The 20,327-nt window shown below is 35.4% G+C and overlaps 1 protein-coding gene across 1 annotated transcript; it reads right to left on the bottom strand.

Annotated features, from left to right (window-relative positions):
• Positions 1-5,909: 5,909 nt before the first annotated feature.
• s100u (S100 calcium binding protein U) lies at positions 5,910-17,313 on the bottom strand. The gene is made up of 3 exons (XM_062046324.1): positions 17,155-17,313; positions 12,916-13,046; positions 5,910-6,548 (listed from the first exon to the last, which is right to left on the bottom strand). Exons 2-3 carry the CDS (start codon positions 13,033-13,035, stop codon positions 6,027-6,029), a joined length of 642 nt encoding a protein of 213 aa, XP_061902308.1. The 5' UTR covers positions 13,036-13,046; positions 17,155-17,313; the 3' UTR covers positions 5,910-6,026.
• Positions 17,314-20,327: the final 3,014 nt, after the last annotated feature.

Below are 20,327 nucleotides of genomic sequence, written 5' to 3'. Positions count from 1 at the left end.
CGCTGCCAAAATGTTTGCAGTGCCAGCAGGTGTGCCCAACAAAGAAGGAATAAAAAAAAGTACTCGGTGTTGTAGTGGTGGTTTGTGAGGTTAAGCCATGGGCCGACTTGCAACTTGAGCGGATTTGTCACGGCTGCATTATTGAAACGCATTAACGCTGACATGTTTATGCGAGCAGAAACACCCCATTTAAATATACCACAATGGCCGTGCAGCTTGGGAAAAAAAATGCCGTCATTGCAGGTGGATTGGCTCAGTGTGCGACACGACAAACAATCCGCCCTCGTAATCCTCCCGTTTCCAAACACACCAGAGTATCGGGAAAGGGGATCTTGTTGCAGGTCAAACAGGGTTTTTTAGACTAAATGAGGGCGTGGACGACAAACAAAGCATGGCGGATTGAAAGCAACGGTGAACGCTAGAAACCTGTTTTTTTCTTCTTCTAAAGGATTTAAACAAATGTGAGGATTGTATTCTGATGTGTAAGACCCACTACTTCGAAATGCGGAATGTGCTGTCGAACCATTCATTTTTAAAATCATATTAATCACACTTTTGATTTTGGATTAATCATGATTAATCACTGACCGTATAGCAACCCGTGCTGCATTTTCAAATAACCATCCACGGTTCAGGTGCATGCATTTACCATGAATTGATTAACATGGACCCCGACTTAAACAAGTTGAAAAACTTATTCGGGTGCTACCATTTAGTGGTCAATTGTACGGAATATGTACTATACTGTGCAATCTACTAATAAAAGTCTCAATCAATCAATCAATGTACAGTCAAAATAAACTACGTGATTAATCCGTGTTTAAGCATGATTAATGCAATATTTTTTTTATGATTAATCACACGAGTTAACTTGTTATTTTTGACAGTTCTAGTTCAATTGCAACAAAAATGCATTTTTTTTGGCTTACATTTTCACTCTGTTCCATGAAAATGGGATATTCGAACATGGGATAGTCCAAAATCCCCAGGTGGTTTGAATGCAGCACAAAATGTCTACCTCCGTTTTATAGTTCCCGTGACTGTTTATGACACATATGTCAGAGTCAAGGCCCGCGGGCCATATCCGGCCCGCTAGAAGGTTTTTTACGGCCCTTGGGATGATCTTGATTTATTATTAGAACCGGCCCGCAGACCGCAGATCTTTTACACGCACCAAGCGGATGCCGGTCCAAGGTTCCGAAAGGGGGCGAGCGGCCCGCCGGGACGCGCCTGCCGGCCGAAGGGCTGCAGCCCGGCCGTCAGTCGCGGAGCCCGCCGTGCCACGCGCGCCAAGGGGGCGGGCCGAAACCCGGCCCCGAGGCCCTGAGACTTCTGCTTTGTTTCCCCAAACCGCGCGTCACCGCCGGGCCCGCACCACCGTCGGGCTGCAGCCCGAGCGTCGGTGGCGGAACCCGTCATGTGCCGCGCGCGCCAAGCGGAGCGGGGGGGTCAAGCGGGCCGAAACCCGCAGGCCACCCCCTCACCACGAGGCCCTGAGACTTCTGCGTTTGACCCCTACGCGCGGCCCGTCGGGACGCGCCCGCCGTCAAGCCACGAGGGCCAGCCGTCGGGTCGCGGAGCCCGCCGTGCCACGCGCGCCAAGGAGCGGGCCGAAACCAGCGGGGGGTTTCGGGCACCCAACTCGCCTCCCTCCCACGGAGGGAGGAGGGGGGTTTAATGTGAACATTACTGTGCAATCACATATTTAGAGTTTTTACTCAATTCAAGTTTAAAAGTTAAAGTTTAATATTTGTTTTCACTGCATGTTACTTCTCCTTAAACAAAGTGTTGTTTTTGATTTATAGATTTTTGCACTTTATTTTATTGTATTTCAATTTAATTATATTTTAAAAATATTTCAGTTGAGTGGATGATAGAAAATTGCTATTATTGTTTTTTTCTTTGAAGTAAATTTAGCCCACTTTTGCTAAAATAGAAAATATAGGCTACTGATGGTGCCTTGAATACCGGTTTCTTTCATTTAATGTTCACGTTATGGGGATTTTTATATAAAGGAAATTTGTCTTTTGTGTCTGTTGAAAATTAAAGATTACTGACAGAGCCATAAGAAAATATTGCTTTATTTATCTGATCATATTGGAATATATTTGTTAGGTTTTCAGTAGGTTCAATTAGGTTCACTAGACTATATGCGTCATTTAAAAATTTTGCAATGAACATTCGAACAGTCCGGCCCTCGGCTTGTAGCTAAATTTTTTATTTGGCCCTCCGTCCATTTGACTTTGACACCCCTGGTTTATGATATGTGTGGCGCCCCCTATGGGTTGTGGTCAAAATGCTTTGCAAGACATGCTAGCTCAAAGTTGTATAATCATTAGAAAAATGGTCACTGATTAATGAACTTATGAAGTCACAGGTAACGTGAATTTTGTGACTATTTTTTCCCCCTTTTGTGCAAGAGTTAGCATACCCAAATACAAAACAAAAAAGGGACATTCCGAACACCCCATTTTCCTTGAATGCAGCACAAAATGTCTACCTCCACTTTATAGTTCACATGACTGTTTGTGATATTTGTGGTGTTTTATAATCATTGGAAAAATGGTCAGCGACTAATGAACTTATGAAGTTGCTAAGCAATCACATGTTTCGCTTCACGGCGGCCATATTTTGCAAGAAATCGTGCTCAAATTTCACATACATGTGAGGGTCAGTCCCCTAGAGGTGTGTACCAAATTTGGTGGCGATTCAGCAAAACACACTACAGTTAAAGTGTGGTTTCGTAGAACTGTGCAAGAAATTTCAAGTCAATTTAACTCATGTGGTGTATTTGCCCCCCAAAAAAGAAAAGCACAAGCAACATGTTGGAGTGCATGTTGTGACAAATTTACCCCCTAATTTGACCAATCACCCTAACATAAGTGGGTGTTTTGCGGAGCTGTGCGAGAAATTTCAAGTCAATCCGACTTATGTGGCGTATTATCGGACAAATAAGCGCCCAGGTAACGTGAATTTTGTGACTATTTTTTCCCCCTTTTGTGCAAGAGTTAGCATACCCAAATACAAAACAAAAAAGGGATATTCCGAACACCCCAGTTTCTTTGAATGCAGCACAAAATGTCTACCTCCATTTTATAGTTCATATGACTGTTTGTGATATTTGTGGCGTTTTATAATCATTGGAAAAATGGTCAGCGGCTAATGAACTTATGAAGTTGGAACCCGACTTAAACAAGTTGAAAAACTCATTCGGGTGTTACCATTTAGTGGTCAATTGTACGGAATATGTACTTCACTGTGCAACCTACTAATAAAAGTCTCAATCAATCAATCAAAGTTGCTAAGCAATCAGATGTTTCGCGGCCATATTTTGCGAGCATTCGTGCTGGAATTTCACATACATGTGAGGGTCAGTCCCCTAGAGGTGTGTACCAACTTTGGTGGCGATTCAGCAAAACACACTACAGTTAGAGTGGGGTTTCGAAAAACTGTGCGAGAAATTTCAAGTCAATTTGACTCATGTGGTGTGTTTGCCCCCAAAAAAGAAAAGCGCAAGCAACATGTTGACAAATTTACACCCAAATTTGACCAATCACCCTAACATAAGTGGGTGTTTTGCGGAGCTGTGCGAGAAATTTCAAGTCAATCTGACTTATCTGGCGTATTATCGGAAAAATGAGCGCCCAGGTAACACAGTAGAGGTGCATTTTGTGACTAATTTTCCCCTTTTTTGTGCAAGAGTTAGCATAACCAAATACAAAACAGTCATGTGGAAAAAGGGATATCGCAAACAATCCAGGTTCTTTGAATGCAGCATTACATGTCTACTTATTCCCATCACCATCAGTCCTTCCACTCTGTGACTATTTTGGTCCTTGTGGTTTGGATTCTTAATTATTTAAGAAAGAGCCACACCTGATCTCCCATGTCTAATTGTGGCAGGGTTTAGTGTCGCTTCCAGGTGAAGTGAGGAGAAAGAAGTGTTCGACGAAAAAAGAAGAAAGGAATGAGACAATGAGGAGGATTTGAAAGGAGGGATGCGAGAGCGGCAGCCAAACAATGTGTTTATTGTCATTGCCAAGTCAGCACCCATGCATTTGTGAAGCAAAAAGGGGAAAATTAGTTCGTTGTACTCTTGTTGTACCACCCTCATTTTGGGTCATCAGCAAGAATTTGTGTTTACTTTTTAGTCAAATTGTCCCCAAGGACCATGGTGGCAAACATGTACAAGAAAATGCTATTAAAATGTATATATTTGAAAAAAATAAAAATAATCACTTGAACAACTTTTTTTTTGATAAAAAAAATTATTTTGATATAAATGTGTGATGACTTGAAGCAGTTTTTGACAGTTTTGCCACAAAGTTGCCAAAAAGGGGGCCTCATTTTTTTGACACCCCATAAACATCTTGCCAAATTTGTTGCTGATCTTCGACATATTTCAGACGATAATTCTCATTAGAATGTAATCCCATTACTATGTGTTCTATGGAAAGTAAACATTTTTTATAGAAAATGTTTTTTCAATTAAATATTTTAAATAATTAAACAAGCATTTAAAAGGTTACAATCTTTAAAATGACTACATTTCGGCCTAGTTTTGAGCAGGTCTAAAGCTGCTAAAAATACACACATTTGCAAAAAAGTTGCATTTTTTTTTTTTTTTCAAATGTGGTGTATTTTTGAGAAGAAAGTTATGTACTTTTGGGCGAAAAAGTTTTACTGCTGAAAAAAATGGCGTTTTCGAGAATGAAGCTGTGTATTTTTGAGCAAAAAAGTTATATTGCTGAAATAAAAGGTAGTGTATATTCCAGAATAAAGTTGTGTATTGTTGAGGGAAAAAAGTTATTTTGTTGAAAATAATTAATATTTTCAAGAAGAAAGTAAAATGGTTTTGAGAAAAAAAAAAGAAGTTATTTTTTGGTCAAATAAAATATATGTTTTATGTTTGATATATAAGCCTTATATATATATATATATATATATATATATATATATATATATATATATATATATATATATATATATATATATATATATGTATATATATATATATATATATATATATATATATATATATATATATATATATATATATATATATATATATATATATATATATATATATATATATATGTATATATATATATATATATATATATATACATATATATATATATATATATATATATATATATATATACACATATATCTATATATATATATATATATATATATATATATATATATGTATACACATATACACACACACACATATATATATATATATATATATATAAAGTTTTTGAGAATGAATCTAATTAAAAAGCTCTATAATTTCAAGAATTTAGTAAAAATACATTTCTTTCAGGAAAAAAGTCACATTGTGTGAGAATTTTAGTTAAAAAAAGTATATATTTTTTTGGAAAAAAATAAAAAAGTGTATATCTAAAAAAAGCAAACAAGTTGTAGAAATGTAATAATAAAATATACAGTACTTTTGAGGAAATAAATCATCCTTATAGGAGAAAAATGTCATTGTAACAACTGTATAATTTTGTAAATAAAGTCACACATTTTTCTGAGGGAATTCTAAAAATAATTTTATGAAACGATTGCTCTTAGCCATGAAGGTATCCGGAGGCTAATAAACGTAAAGATGAAGGTGGCACTGAAGGAATAGTTCAACGTTAAACACAACAAAAGAGGATTAAACAAGGGATGCTAAGCTAAATCTAAATCATTCTTTAAAGGGTGTGAATGAGTTTGTGTGCATGGTAACAGAAGGGGGCGGGGTCAGGGTTTGCATTCACAGGATGTTACATGACCATATAAGGTTAAGGCTATAGTGGTAGAGGAAGCTTGTTTAGTGGACTTTCTGCACAGCTGGTTTTGTAGTGGTTGTACAACATCCTCTAGTGGCTCACCGCATCTTATTATTATTAGTGTGTGTGTGTGTGTGAGTGCGCGCGCGTGTGTGTGTGTGTGTGTGTGTGTGTGTGTGTGTGTGTGTGTGTGCGTGTATTATTAGTGTGATCATAATCAATGGACGGATGGATTGTCCCTTATGAGTCCTCTGTTTTCTTCTCAGCCTCCTCCGGGGCATCTTCAGGCATCTTCTCCACCACTTCCTCCACCTTTTTTGTCTCCTCCAGACCTCCCACCTCTACCTTAGCGGTGCTCGAGGACACGTTCACTGTCACCCCCGCATCCGCCACCTCCGCTACTGCCGCCGCCGCCGCCGCCGCAAACGCTGCAGGTTTCTCCTCTTCGAGCGCCACCTTCTTCTCGGCTTCCTCCACCTTGGCTTCCATCTTCACCTCCACCTTCCCGTCTGCCTTGGCGTCCAGGTTGCCGTCGCCGTTGGCTTCCGCTTTCACACCCGCGTCCGCCTTGGTTTCTCCCTCAGGCGAGCTTTGCACCGCGGCGTTCTGGGCGGGCTCGTCCTTGGCACGACTCCGCTGCTCGCTGAGGGACTTGGCCAGGAAGCCTACCAGATTCAGGTACTCCTCAAAGCCCACCTTGCCGTCGTGGTTGGCGTCCAGGCCCTGGCCCATGTTGTTGATGGCATCCTTGCTGTCGGTGTCCTGCAGGCAAAGGTCAATCAGCACACCACAGTTCATCGTGCAATCAGGTCAGAGTTTAGTTGAAAATAATGTCTCCACATTTGCCTTAACTCTGGAACTGATTATTTACATTATTTCATATCGAACAATTATTCTGAAAAGTGTTACCTTTTTGATAGAATAAATTCATTTTTGTCCTCAACATTCTACAGACAATACCCCATGATGACAATGTGAAAAGTTTTTTTCTTAATTTTTGCAAATGTGTTACAAATAAAAAACAATAACAAAAAAAAAATCACATGTAAATATGTATTCAGACTCTTTACTCAATACTTTGTTGATGCACCTTTGGTAGCAATTACAACCTCAAGGCTTTGTCCATTCCTCTTTGCAGCACCTCTCAAGCTGGGATGAGAAGCGTTGGTTTTCACCCAGGATGTCTCTGTGCATTGCTGCATTCATCTTTCCCTCTATTATTATTATTATTATTATTATTATTATTATTATTATTATTATTATTATTATTATCCTTATCTTAGTCTAAGTCTATTCTGACTAGTCTCCCGGTTCATGTCGCTGAAAAGCATCCCCACAGCATGATGCTGCCACCACCATGCTTCACTGTAGGGATGGTATTGGCCTGGTGATGAGCGACACCTGGTTTCCTTCAAACATGACGCCTGGTATTCATGCCAAAGGGTTCAATCTTTGTCTCATCAGACCAGAGAATTTTGTTTCTCATGGTCTGAGAGTCTTTAGGGTACAAACTTTTGACTAAGAAATGGCTTCCCTGACTAGACTAAGATGAATGCAGCAATGTACAGAAACATCCTGGATGAAAACCATCGCTTTCTATCCAAGCTGACGGAGTTTGAGTGGTGCTGCAAAAAGGATTGGGCGAAACTGCCCAAAGATAGGTGTGCCAAGCTTGTGGCATCGTATTCATAAAGACTTAAGACTGTAATTGCTGCCAAAGGTGCGTCAACAAAGTATTGAGCAAAGGCTGTGAATACCTATGTGCAAGTATTTTTTTTAAAGTTTTGCTAAATTAGTAAAATTAGACAGAAAACACAAAACTTTTCACATTGTCATTATTAGAATTCTGAGGACAAAAAATATTCTATTCCATTTTGGAATAAGGCTGTAACATAACAGCAAAACATAGTGAATACTTACCAGTTGCACTACTATTCTAATGTATTTTTGTTACTGTCTCCATTTAAATGAGTTTTTATAATGTAATTTTGCTACTTTCTCCATTTAAAGAAGTTAGTATAATGTATTTTTGTTACTTTCTCCATTTAAATGAGTTATCATAATGTATTTTTGTTACTTTCTGCATTTAAAGGAGTTATAATAATGTATTTTTGTTACTTTCCCCATTTAAATTAGTTATTATAATGTATCTTTGTTACTTTCTCTGTACTAATACAGGAGTTATTATAACATACTATTGTTACTTTCTCCACGCATATTCCAGAGTCATTATAATGTATTTTTGTTACTTTATCCATTTAAGAGAGTTAATCTAAAGTATTTTGTTACTTTCTCCATTTAAAGGAGTTATTATAATGTATTTTTGTTACTTGTTCCATTTAAATGAGTTATTATAATGTATTTGTGTTACTTTCTCCATTTAAAGGAGTTATTATAATGTATTTGTGTTACTTTCTCCATTTAAATGAGTTATTATAATGTATTTGTGTTACTTTCTCCATTTAAAGGAGTTAATATAATGTATTTTTGTTACTTTCTCCATTTAAAGGAGTTAATATAATGTATTTTTGTTACTTTCTCAATTTAAAGGAGTTATTATAATGTATGTTTGTTACTTTCTCTGTGCATATACAGGAGTTATTATAACATACTATTGTTACTTTCTCCACGCATATTCCAGAGTCATTATAATGTATTTTTGTTACTTTCTCCATTTAAAGGAGTTATTATAATGTATTTTTGTTACTTTCTCCATTTAAAGGAGTTATTATAATATATTTTTGTTACTTTCTGCATTTAAAGGAGTTATTATAATGTATTTTTGTTACTTTCTCCATTTAAATGAGTTATTATAATGTATCTTTGTTACTTTCTCTTTACATATACAGGAGTTATTATAACATACTATTGTTACTTTCTCCACGCATATTCCAGAGTCATTATAATGTATTTTTGTTACTTTCTCCATTTAAAGGAGTTATTATAATGTATTTTTGTTACTTTCTCCATTTAAAGGAGTTATTATAATATATTTTTGTTACTTTCTGCATTTAAAGGAGTTATTATAATGTATTTTTGTTACTTTCTCCATTTAAATGAGTTATTATAATGTATCTTTGTTACTTTCTCTTTACATATACAGGAGTTATTATAACATACTATTGTTACTTTCTCCACGCATATTCCAGAGTCATTATAATGTGTTTTTGTTACTTTATCCATTTAAAAGAGTTAATCTAATGTATTTTGTTACTTTCTCCATTTAAAGGAGTTATTATAATGTACTTGTGTTACTTTCTGCATTTAAAGGAGTTATTATAATGTATCTTTGTTACTTTCTCTGTACATTTGCAGGAGTTATTATAACATACTATTGTTACTTTCTCCACGCATATTCCAGAGTCATTATAATGTATTTTTGTTACTTTCTCCATTTAAAGGAGTTATTATAATGTATGTTTGCTACTTTCTCTGTGCATATACAGGAGTTATTATAACATACTATTGTTACTTTCTCCACGCATATTCCAGAGTCATTATAATGTATTTTTGTTACTTTCTCCATTTAAAGGAGTTATTATAATGTATGTTTGCTACTTTCTCTGTGCATATACAGGAGTTATTATAACATACTATTGTTACTTTCTCCACGCATATTCCAGAGTCATTATAATGTATTTTTGTTACTTTATTCATTTAAAAGAGTTAATCTAATGTATTTTGTTACTTTCTCCATTTAAAGGAGTTATTATCATGTATTTGCGGTACTTTCTCCATTTCAAGGAGTTATTATAATGTATTTTTGTTACTTTCTCCATTTCAAGGAGTTATTATAATGTATTTGTGGTACTTTCTCCATTTAAAGGAGTTATTATAATTTATTTTTGTTACTTTCTCCATTTAAATGAGTTATTATAATGTATTTTTGTTACTTGTTCCATTTAAAGGAGTTATTATAATGTATTTGTGTTACTTTCTCCATTTAAAGGAGTTCTTGTAATGTATTTGTGTTACTTTCTCCATTTAAATGAGTTATTATAATGTATTTGTGTTACTTTCTTCATTTAAATGAGTTATTATAATGTATTTTTGTTACTTGTTCCATTTAAATTAGTTATTACAATGTATGTTTGTTACTTTCTCTGTGCATATACAGGAGTTATTATAACATACTATTGTTACTTTCTCCACACATATTCCAGAGTCATCATAATGTATTTTTGTTACTTTCTCCATTTAAAAGAGTTAATCTAATGTATTTTGTTACTTTCTCCATTTAAATGAGTTATTATAATGTATTTGTGGTACTTTCTCCATTTAAAGGAGTTATTATAATGTATTTTTGTTACTTTCTCCATTTAAAGGATTTATTATAATGTATTTTTGTTACTTTCTCTGTGCATACACAGGAGTTATTATAACATACTATTGTTACTTTCTCCACGCATATTCCAGAGTCATTATAATGTATTTTTGTTACTTTATCCATTTAAAAGAGTTAATCTAATCTATTGTGTTACTTTCTCCATTTAAAGGAGTTATTAAAATGTATTTGTGTTACTTGTTCCATTTAAAGGAGTTATTAAAATGTATTTGTGTTACTTTCTCCATTTAAAGGAGTTATTATAATGTATTTATGTTACTTTCTCCATTTAGAGGAGTTATTATAATGTATTTTTGTTACTTTCTCCATTTCAAGGAGTTATTATAATGTAATTGTGGTACTTTCTCCATTTAAAGGATTTATTATAATGTATTTTTGTTACTTTCTCCATTTAAAGGAGTTATTATAATGTATTTTGTTACTTTCTCCATTTAAAGGAGTTATTATAATGTATGTTTGTTACTTTCTCCATTTAAAGGAGTTATTATAATGTATTTTTGTTACTTTCTCCATTTAAAGGAGTTATTGTAATGTATTTTTGTTACTTTCTCTGTGCATACACAGGAGTTATTATAACATACTATTGTTACTGTCTCCACGCATATTTCAGTCATTATAATGTATTTTTGTTACTTTATCCATTTAAAAGAGTTAATCTAATGTATTGTGTTACTTTCTCCATTTGAAGGAGTTATTATAATGTATTTGTGTTACTTGTTCCATTTAAAGGAGTTATTATAATGTATTTGTGTTACTTTCTCCATTTAAAGGAGTTATTATAATGTATTTATGTTACTTTCTCCATTTAGAGGAGTTATTATAATGTATTTTTGTTACTTTCTCCATTTCAAGGAGTTATTATAATGTATTTGTGGTACTTTCTCCATTTAAAGGAGTTATTATAATGTATTTGTGGTACTTTCTCCATTTAAAGGAGTTATTATAATGTATTTTTGTTACTTTCTCCATTTAAAGGAGTTATTATAATGTATTTTTGTTACTTTCTCTGTGCATACACAGGAGTTATTATAACATACTATTGTTACTTTCTCCACGCATATTCCAGAGTCATTATAATGTATTTTTGTTACTTTATCCATTTAAAAGAGTTAATCTAATCTATTGTGTTACTTTCTCCATTTAAAGGAGTTATTAAAATGTATTTGTGTTACTTGTTCCATTTAAAGGAGTTATTAGAATGTATTTGTGTTACTTTCTCCATTTAAAGGAGTTATTATAATGTATTTATGTTACTTTCTCCATTCAGAGGAGTTATTATAATGTATTTTTGTTACTTTCTCCATTTCAAGGAGTTATTATAATGTATTTGTGGTACTTTCTCCATTTAAATGATTTATTATAATGTATTTTTGTTACTTTCTCCATTTAAAGGAGTTATTATAATGTATTTTTGTTACTTTCTCTGTGCATACACAGGAGTTATTATAACATACTATTGTTACTTTCTCCACGCATATTCCAGAGTCATTATAATGTATTTTTGTTACTTTATCCATTTAAAAGAGTTAATCTAATGTATTGTGTTACTTTCTCCATTTGAAGGAGTTATTATAATGTATTTGTGTCACTTGTTCCATTTAAAGGAGTTATTATAATGTATTTATGTTACTTTCTCCATTTAGAGGAGTTATTATAATGTATTTTTGTTACTTTCTCCATTTCAAGGAGTTATTCTAATGTATTTGTGGTACTTTCTCCATTTAAAGGATTTATTATAATGTATTTTTGTTACTTTCTCCATTTAAAGGAGTTATTATAATGTATTTTTGTTACTTTCTCCATTTAAAGGAGTTATTATAATGTATTTGTGTTACTTTCTCCATTTAAAGGAGTTATTATAATGTATGTTTGTTACTTTCTCTGTGAATATACAGGAGTTATTATAACATACTATTGTTACTTTCTCCACGCCTATTCCAGAGTCATTATAATGTATTTTTGTTACTTTATCCATTTAAAAGAGTTAATCTAATGTATTTTGTTACTTTCTCCATTTAAAGGAGTTATTATCATGTATTTGTGTTACTTGTTCCATTTAAAGGAGTTATTATAATGTATTTGTGTTACTTTTTCCATTTAAAAGAGTTATTATAATGTATTTTTGTTACTTTCTCCATTTAAAGGAGTTATTATAATGTATTTTTGTTACTTTATCCATTTAGAGGAGTTATTATAATGTATATTTGTTACTTTCTCCGTGCTTATACAGGAGTTATTATAACATACTATTGTTACTTTCTCCACACATATTCCAGAGTCATTATAATGTATCTTTGTTACTTTCTCCATTTAAAGGAGTTATTGTAATGTATTTTTGTTACTTTATCCATTTAAAGTAGTTATTATAATGTATATTTGTTACTTTCTCTGTGCATATACAGGAGTTATTATAACATACTATTGTTACTTTCTCCATGCATATTCCAGAGTCATTATAATGTATTTTTGTTACTTTATCCATTTAAAGGAGTTATTATAATGCATTTGTGTTACTTTCTCCATTTAAATGAGTTATTATAATGTATTTTTGTTACTTTCTCTGTGCATAATACATACTATTGTTACTTTCTCCAGGCATATTCCAGACTCATTATAATGTATTTTTGTTACTTTATCCATGCAGTTATTATAATGCATTTTTGTTATTTTCCCCAAGCATATTCCAGAGTTATTATGATGTATTTTGTTACTTTCTCCATGCATTTACAGGGGTTCTTATAAAGTTCTGTGTGAGGAAGAGAGGATAAAAGCAAGTTTCCTAACCGACAGGATGTTGCTGAGTTGGCTCTTGACCAGACTCTGGAAGTCTTTCTTCCCGAGACTGTCCTTCCCTCTGCCGGACTTCAGGAAGACATCGACCACCGTCTTAATGGCTGCCTCCATGACCCCGCTCTCTAGGAACACATGGAATAGATGGATCACGTTCATGCAGGCGGTGGAAAAAGAAGCAGATCATTTTCCTTCCAGGTGATGATGATGACAAGCAGCGGGATGACAAAAGCCTGAGGTGATCTTTGATAGGTCATCTGATCTGATGAAGGAGGGGAGGGGGCGGGTGGGTTGCTTCAAATTACTCATGTCTGCTCTTCTTCTTAGTATTATTCTTCTCTCCACTCTCTCTTCTTGCTTACTGACCTTTTGTTGCAGCACTTAACACAACAAAGAGCAGGGCTTTCTTCATTGGTTTATGTATTAATGCCCAGGCATAGAGCTGCATTAAAGAGATGCAGAGCTCCATCTATACAAGCATGTGGGTGACATATCCTCGCAGGAATTCCATTCACAGCAGCCTGTCTGTGGAACTCACTTAGGCAGGAATTTACAGCCCAGTGCTCCACCAACTCTTTACTCCTTTGCTCCAAAAAGGAGCCGACACGTACAACTGACTAAACACAATTGACTTTTAGCTTCTTCTTCTTCTTCTTTGGATTCAAGTGGGTGCCATTGCTTTGCACACAAGTTTTACTTTTTTGAAAGAAAAGTATGTTTTTTTTGTAAAAAAAAACAACAAAAAAACATAAACTTGCAAGACCAAATGTATTTATTGGAAAACTTTATTTTATTATATTTATTCGTATTCTAGAGAATAAAAGTGTGATCCCCATTTTGGAGGGGAAAAAAAGAATAAAATCTATAATAATGTATTTTCAGTAGAGATGTCCGATAATATCGGACTGCCGATATTATCCGCCGATAAATGCTGTAAAATGTAATATCGGAAATTATCGATATCGGTTTCAAAATTATCGGTATCCGTTTCAAAAAGTAAAATTTATCACTTTTTAAAACACCGCTGTGTACATGGACGTAGGGAGAAGTACAGAGCGCCAATAAACTTTCGCTTTAGAGGCACTGCCTTTGCGTGCCGGCCCAGTCACATAATATCTACGGCTTTTCACACACACAAGTGAATGCAAGCATACTTGGTCAACAGCCATACAGGTCACACTGAGGGTCGTCGTATAAACAACTTTACCACTGTTACAAATATGCGCCACACTGTGAACCCACACCAAACAAGAATGACAAACACATTTCGGGAGAACATCCGCACCATAACACAACATAAACACAACAGAACAAATACCCAGAACCCCTTGCAGCACTAACTCTTCCGGGACACTACAATATACACCCCCCGCTACATCCTACTCCCCCCCACCTCAACCTCGCACCCCCCCAACCCCGCCCACCTCAACCTCCTCATGCTCTCTCAGGGGCATCACAACAAAATTATTCATTATAATGTGTTAATTCCACGACTATTGATATCGGTATCGGTTGATATCGGAATTGGTAATTAAGAGTTGGACAATATCGGAATATCGGATATCGGCAAAAAAGCCATTATCGGACATCTCTAATTTTCAGGCTTTTAAGTTCTCTGTTTCAAGATAAAAGTCAAAATATTTGGTGAGGAAAAAAATCATTTATTAAGAGATTTTTTGGAGTTATTTTCAAAAATGTTTTTATTTTATTTTATTTATTTTAAGTGTCATATTTTTTGTGAAAAAAAGATGCATACTTTTGAGAAAAAATGAACCTTTAGACTATTTCAGAGACTCATGGTGTCTATTCCTCGTAAAATAAGTTGTATATTATTAAATACAACTTTAGTATATTTACTATAGAAAAAAATCCGGAAGAAGAAAACTTAAAAGCCACCATATTTTTTAGATTTTTTTTTGTAAATTTTAAGATTTTGTAAATAACATAAACATATTTTCGAGGAAAAAAAATATTTATATTAAAAAAATTAAAACACAACTAACATATTTTAGAGAAATAAGTTGTAAAATTTTTTAAATGAAAACTCAAAAAAAGAAAGACATTTATTTTGGAGAAAAAAATTGCATATATTTGGAACATTGTTGTATATTCCCCCAATATTGTTTGATTTAAAAACAATCATATATATTAAAGAACAACAACTAATCAACTATGTTAAAGGAAAAAAAATAAAAAAATTAAAATGCCCCTATATTTTTTAGGACAAAGTCATAGTTTAAGATAAAAGAAAATATTTTTTGGAAATAAAATAAACGTATTTTCGAAGAATAAAAATCATACATATATGTATAATACATTTTTTTTTTTTTTTAAACTAACAGATTTTTTAAAAATAAGTCTATTTTTTAAGAAAAGTCATATATTTTAGAAAAAAGTAAGACATTTAATTCTAAGGGGGAAAAAAAATAATATTTTTGGAACAGAAGTTGTATGTTTTCGATTTAAAAAATCATATATATTAAAAAAATGAAAACACACTTAACATATTTTTGAGAAAGAAGATGTATATTTTTATGAAAACTCAAATAAAGAAAGACATACGTGGAACATACGTTGTATAACCCCCCCAAAACAATCATATATATATCAAAGAAAAACAACTAATAAGTCACCTTATTTGTTTGAATCAAGTCATATGTTAAAGAAAAAAACAACACAAAATGCCCCTATATTTCTTAGAACAAAGTCATAGTTTCAGATAAAAAAACAACATTTTTTGGAAATAAAATAAACGTATTTTAAAAAATAAAACTAAAACTAAAAATCATACATATATCATACTAAAAAAATAAAAATAAAATAATTGAGAAAGAAGTATATATTTTAAGAACGGTCATCTGTTTTAGAAAGAAGAAAGACATTTATTCTAGTATATTTTTGGAACAGAAGTTGTATAGTCTTCAAATGTTTTATTATATTTTCGATTTAAAAAAATCAAATATATTAAAGAACAAACACTAAAATGTCACCATATTTGCTAGAATCAAGTCATATATGTACTGAAGAAAAAAAACATAAAATGCTCCAATATTTCTTAGAACAAATTCATATTTTAAGATAAATAAATAAATGATAAATGGGTTATACTTGTATAGCGCTTTTCTACCTTCAAGGTACTCAAAGCGCTTTGACAGTATTTCCACATTCACCCATTCACACACACATTCACACACTGATGGCGGGAGCTGCCATGCAAGGCGCTAACCAGCAGCCATCAGGAGCAAGGGTGAAGTGTCTTGCCCAAGGACACAACGGATGTGATTAGGACGGTAGAAGGTGGGGATTGAACCCCCAGTAACCAGCAAACCCTCCGATTGCTGGCACGGCCACTCTACCAACTTCGCCAAATATGTTTCAAGAAAAAAAATCAGGTATATTTTTGAAAAAAAGATAACACATTTTAACAAAACTTAAAAAGTATTCATATTTCCTAAAACAAGGTTATATCCAAGATTTTAAATAAAAAAATATCTTAAAGTCTCTCAGATGACTAGTGATCATTTAAACAAGCACCGGATGCAAACTAAATACTAATGCACCCAAGAAAGAGTCAGTCTTGTAATTTATTCCAAGTGTTAGTTTGTCACTGAACTGCACGTACAGGCAGGCAGGCGACACACCCTCTGCAGCCTCAGTGTGCATGCAAGCCTGGGGCAGACACACACACACACACACACACACACAAAGCAACACAAACATGACACAGTTGTCCATTCTGAAAATGAATTATTCAACCGCCGAAGGATTGCATCACCTGTTCTACGTCACAGCCTCACCTGGCGGCAACTAATCCGCCTTATTTGTCGTAAAAGACAACTGTAGCCGATGCAACATTGATGGCTTTACAACTAGAGTTTCCCCTTAAAGGACTTATTGCAGTGTTGCCTTTCCAAATTGGGCGAACGTGATCCTGCCATCAAATATTAAAACGGGGTTGAACTATCTTGTCCACTGAAGGAATCATCTGGAACAGCTGCCCAAGTGAACAAAACACCTTTTGCTTGTGGGACTCTTAGTTGATATAAGCTCTTTTTTTTTAGTATTCTTACACCACTTCCTATCGTTTCAAAGGGTCTTTGAACGCATCCCCGCAGTAAAAAAAAAAAGAAACGCGTCCATCGACATTTTAAAGTGGGACGTCTCCTCCGAAACGTGGCAACATAAAAAAAAAGTGATTGTCCTCCCACGCAAGAATAAGAAAAAAACACTCACCGTGAAAACCAAGCTTGGAAAATTGCACAAAAGTGTCTTTTTGTGTCTTCTTTTACGCGGCAACGACTCCCGCTTTTGAGTCCACGCACTTGCCAAACTCGAAGGACTGCAAAGTCTTCTTCCGTGATTTTTGCTTTCCTTAAAACTTTTTTTTTTTTTCCCCCACTGACAAGTCAAAGGGCGTGTACCTGGAAGAGGGACATGGAGGAGGGGGGAGAGACTAGAGGAAGACTTTAGAGACACATTGGATTGCTGCAACTTTCCTAGCGAAAAACGAAAAATGATCAGGATATCTTGGAAAAGTTGGCTTTGGAATTCGATTTGTTTCACGATGCCAAAGTGTAGGCAGTGTGTGTGTGTGTGTGTGTGTGTGTGTGTGTGTGTGTGTGTGTGTGTGTGTGTGTGTGTGTGTGTGTGAGTGGTAGAGATACAGAGAGAGAGAGAGAGATTTGCACACTTCCACACACTGCTGCCTTATGGGAGAAACTTCATCTGCACTTTTAAAGGCCTACTGAAATGAATTTTTTATTTAAACGGGGATAGCAGATCCATTCTATGTGTCATACTTGATCATTTCGCGATATTGCCATATTTTTGCTAAAAGGATTTAGTATAGAACAACGACGATAAAGTTTGCAACTTTTGGTCGCTGATAAAAAAAAAAAGCCTTGCCCCTACCGGAAGTAGCGTGACGTCACAGGAGGTAGGATTCCTCACAATTCCCCGTTGTTTACAATGGAGCGAGAGAGATTCGGACCGAGAAAGCGACGATTACCCCATTAATTTGAGCGAGGATGAAAGATTCGTGGATGAGGTACGTTAGAGTGAAGAACGAGAGGCAGTGCAGGGTGTATCTTTTTTCGCTCTGACCGTAACTTAGGTACAAGGTCTCATTGGATTCCACACACTCTCCTTTTTCTATTGTGGATTACGGATTTGTATTTTAAACCACTTCGGATACTATATCCTCTTGAAAATGAGAGTCGAGAACGCGAAATGGACATTGACAGTGACTTTTATCTCCACGATAATACATCGGTGAAGCTCTTTAGCTACGTGGCTAACGTGATAGCATCTGGCTCCAATGCAGATAGAAACAAAATAAATAAATCCCTGACTGGAAGGATAGACAGAAGATCAACAATACTATTAAACCATGTACATGTAACTCCACGGTTAATAATTCTCAGCCTGGCAAAGCTTAACAATGCTGTTGCTAACGACGCTGAAGCTAACTTAGCAACTTAGCAACCGGACCTCACAGAGCTATGATAAAAACATTAGCGCTCCACCTATGCCAACCAGCCCTCATCTGCTCATCAACACCCGTGCTCACCTGCGTTCCAGCGATCGACGGCGCGACGAAGGACCTCACCCGATGACAGATGCGTTGGCGGCTAGCATCGGCTAGCATCGGCTAGCATCGGCTAGCATCGGCTAGCGCGTCTGCTATCCAAGTAAGTAGTCCTTGTTGTGTTGCTACAGCCAGCCGCTAATACACCGATCCCACCTGCAACTTTCTTCTTTGCAGTCTCCATTGTTCATTAAACAAATTGCAAAAGATTCACCAACACAGATGTCCAGAATACTGTGGAATTGTTCGATGAAAACAGAGCAGTTTGTATGGTGACACATTGGGTACGAATACTTCCGTTGCCGTCGTGACGTCACGCGCATACGCATCATCCAAAGACGTTTCCAACCGGAAGTTTAGCGGGAAATTTAAAATTGCACTTTAGAAGTTAACCCGGCCGTATTGGCATGTGTTGCAATGTTAAGATTTAGGCCTTAAAAGTGGCCTTTAAAGGCCTACTGAAACCCACTACTACCGACCACGCAGTCTGATAGTTTATATATCAATGATGAAATCTTAACATTGCAACACATGCCAATACGGCCGGGTTAACTTATAAAGTGCAATTTTAAATTTCCCGCCACACTTCCGGTTGAAAACGTCTAGATATGATGACGTATGCGCGTGACGTCAACAATTGATACGGAAGTATTGGTACCCCATTGAATACAATACAAAAAAGCTCTGTTTTCATTTCAAAATTCTACAGTATTCTGGACATCTGTGTTGGTGAATCTTTTGCAATTTGTTTAATGAACAATGAAGACTGCAAAGAAGAAAGTTGTGGGTGGGATCGGTGTATTAGCGGCTGGCTGTAGCAACACAACCAGGAGGACTTACTTGGATAGCAGACGCGCTAGCCGACGCTAGCCGCCAACCGCACGGATGTTTGGGTGAAGTCTTTCGTCCTGCCGTCGATCGCTGGAACGCAGGTGAGCACGGGTGTTGATGAGCAGATGAGGGCTGGCTGGCGTAGGTGGAGCGCTAATGTTTTTATCATAGCTCTGTGAGGTCCCGTTGCTAAGTTAGCTTCAATGGCGTCGTTAGCAACAGCATTGTTAAGCTTTGCCAGGCTGGGAATTATTAACCGTGTAGTTACATGTACATGGTTTAATAGTATTGTTGATCTTCTGTCTATCCTTCCAGTTAGGGATTTATTTATTTTGTTTCTATCTGCATTTCAGCCCGATGCTACCACGTTAGCCCAGTAGCTAAAGAGCTTCGCCGATGTATTGTCGTGGAGATAAAAGTCACTGTGAATGTCCATTTCGCGTTTTCGACTCTCATTTTCAAGCGGATATAGTATCCGAGGTGGTTTAAAATACAAATCCGTGATCCACAATAGAAAAGGAGAGAGTGTGGAATCCAATGAGTCAGCTTGTACCTAAGTTAAGGTCAGAGCGAAAAAAGATATGTCTTGCACTGCATTCTAGTCCTTCACTGTAACGTTCCTCATCCACAAATCTTTCATTCTCGCTCAAATTAATGGGGTAATCGTCGCTTTCTCGGTCCGAATCGCTCTCGCTGCATTGAAAACAATGGGAAATTTTGAGGAGTCCTTCCTCTGTTGACGTCACGCTACTTCCGGTACAGGCAAGGCTTTTTTTAATCAGCAACCAAAAGTTGCAACTTTATCGTCGACGTTCTCTACTAAATCCTTTCAGCAAAAATATGGCAATATCGCGAAATGATCAAGTACGACACATAGAATGGATCTGCTATCCCCGTTTAAATAAAAACATTTAATTTCAGTAGGCCTTTAACATGCCATTAAAAAACGTATTTACAGGAGAAAACGTGTCGAAACATGAAACTATTA

The sequence above is a fragment of the Entelurus aequoreus genome, linkage group LG05, assembly GCF_033978785.1.
Source record: "Entelurus aequoreus isolate RoL-2023_Sb linkage group LG05, RoL_Eaeq_v1.1, whole genome shotgun sequence".
Lineage (NCBI taxonomy): Eukaryota > Metazoa > Chordata > Actinopteri > Syngnathiformes > Syngnathidae > Entelurus > Entelurus aequoreus.
Note: the sequence above shows the minus strand (reverse complement) of the source record. Positions and strands in the feature narration are given on the sequence as shown.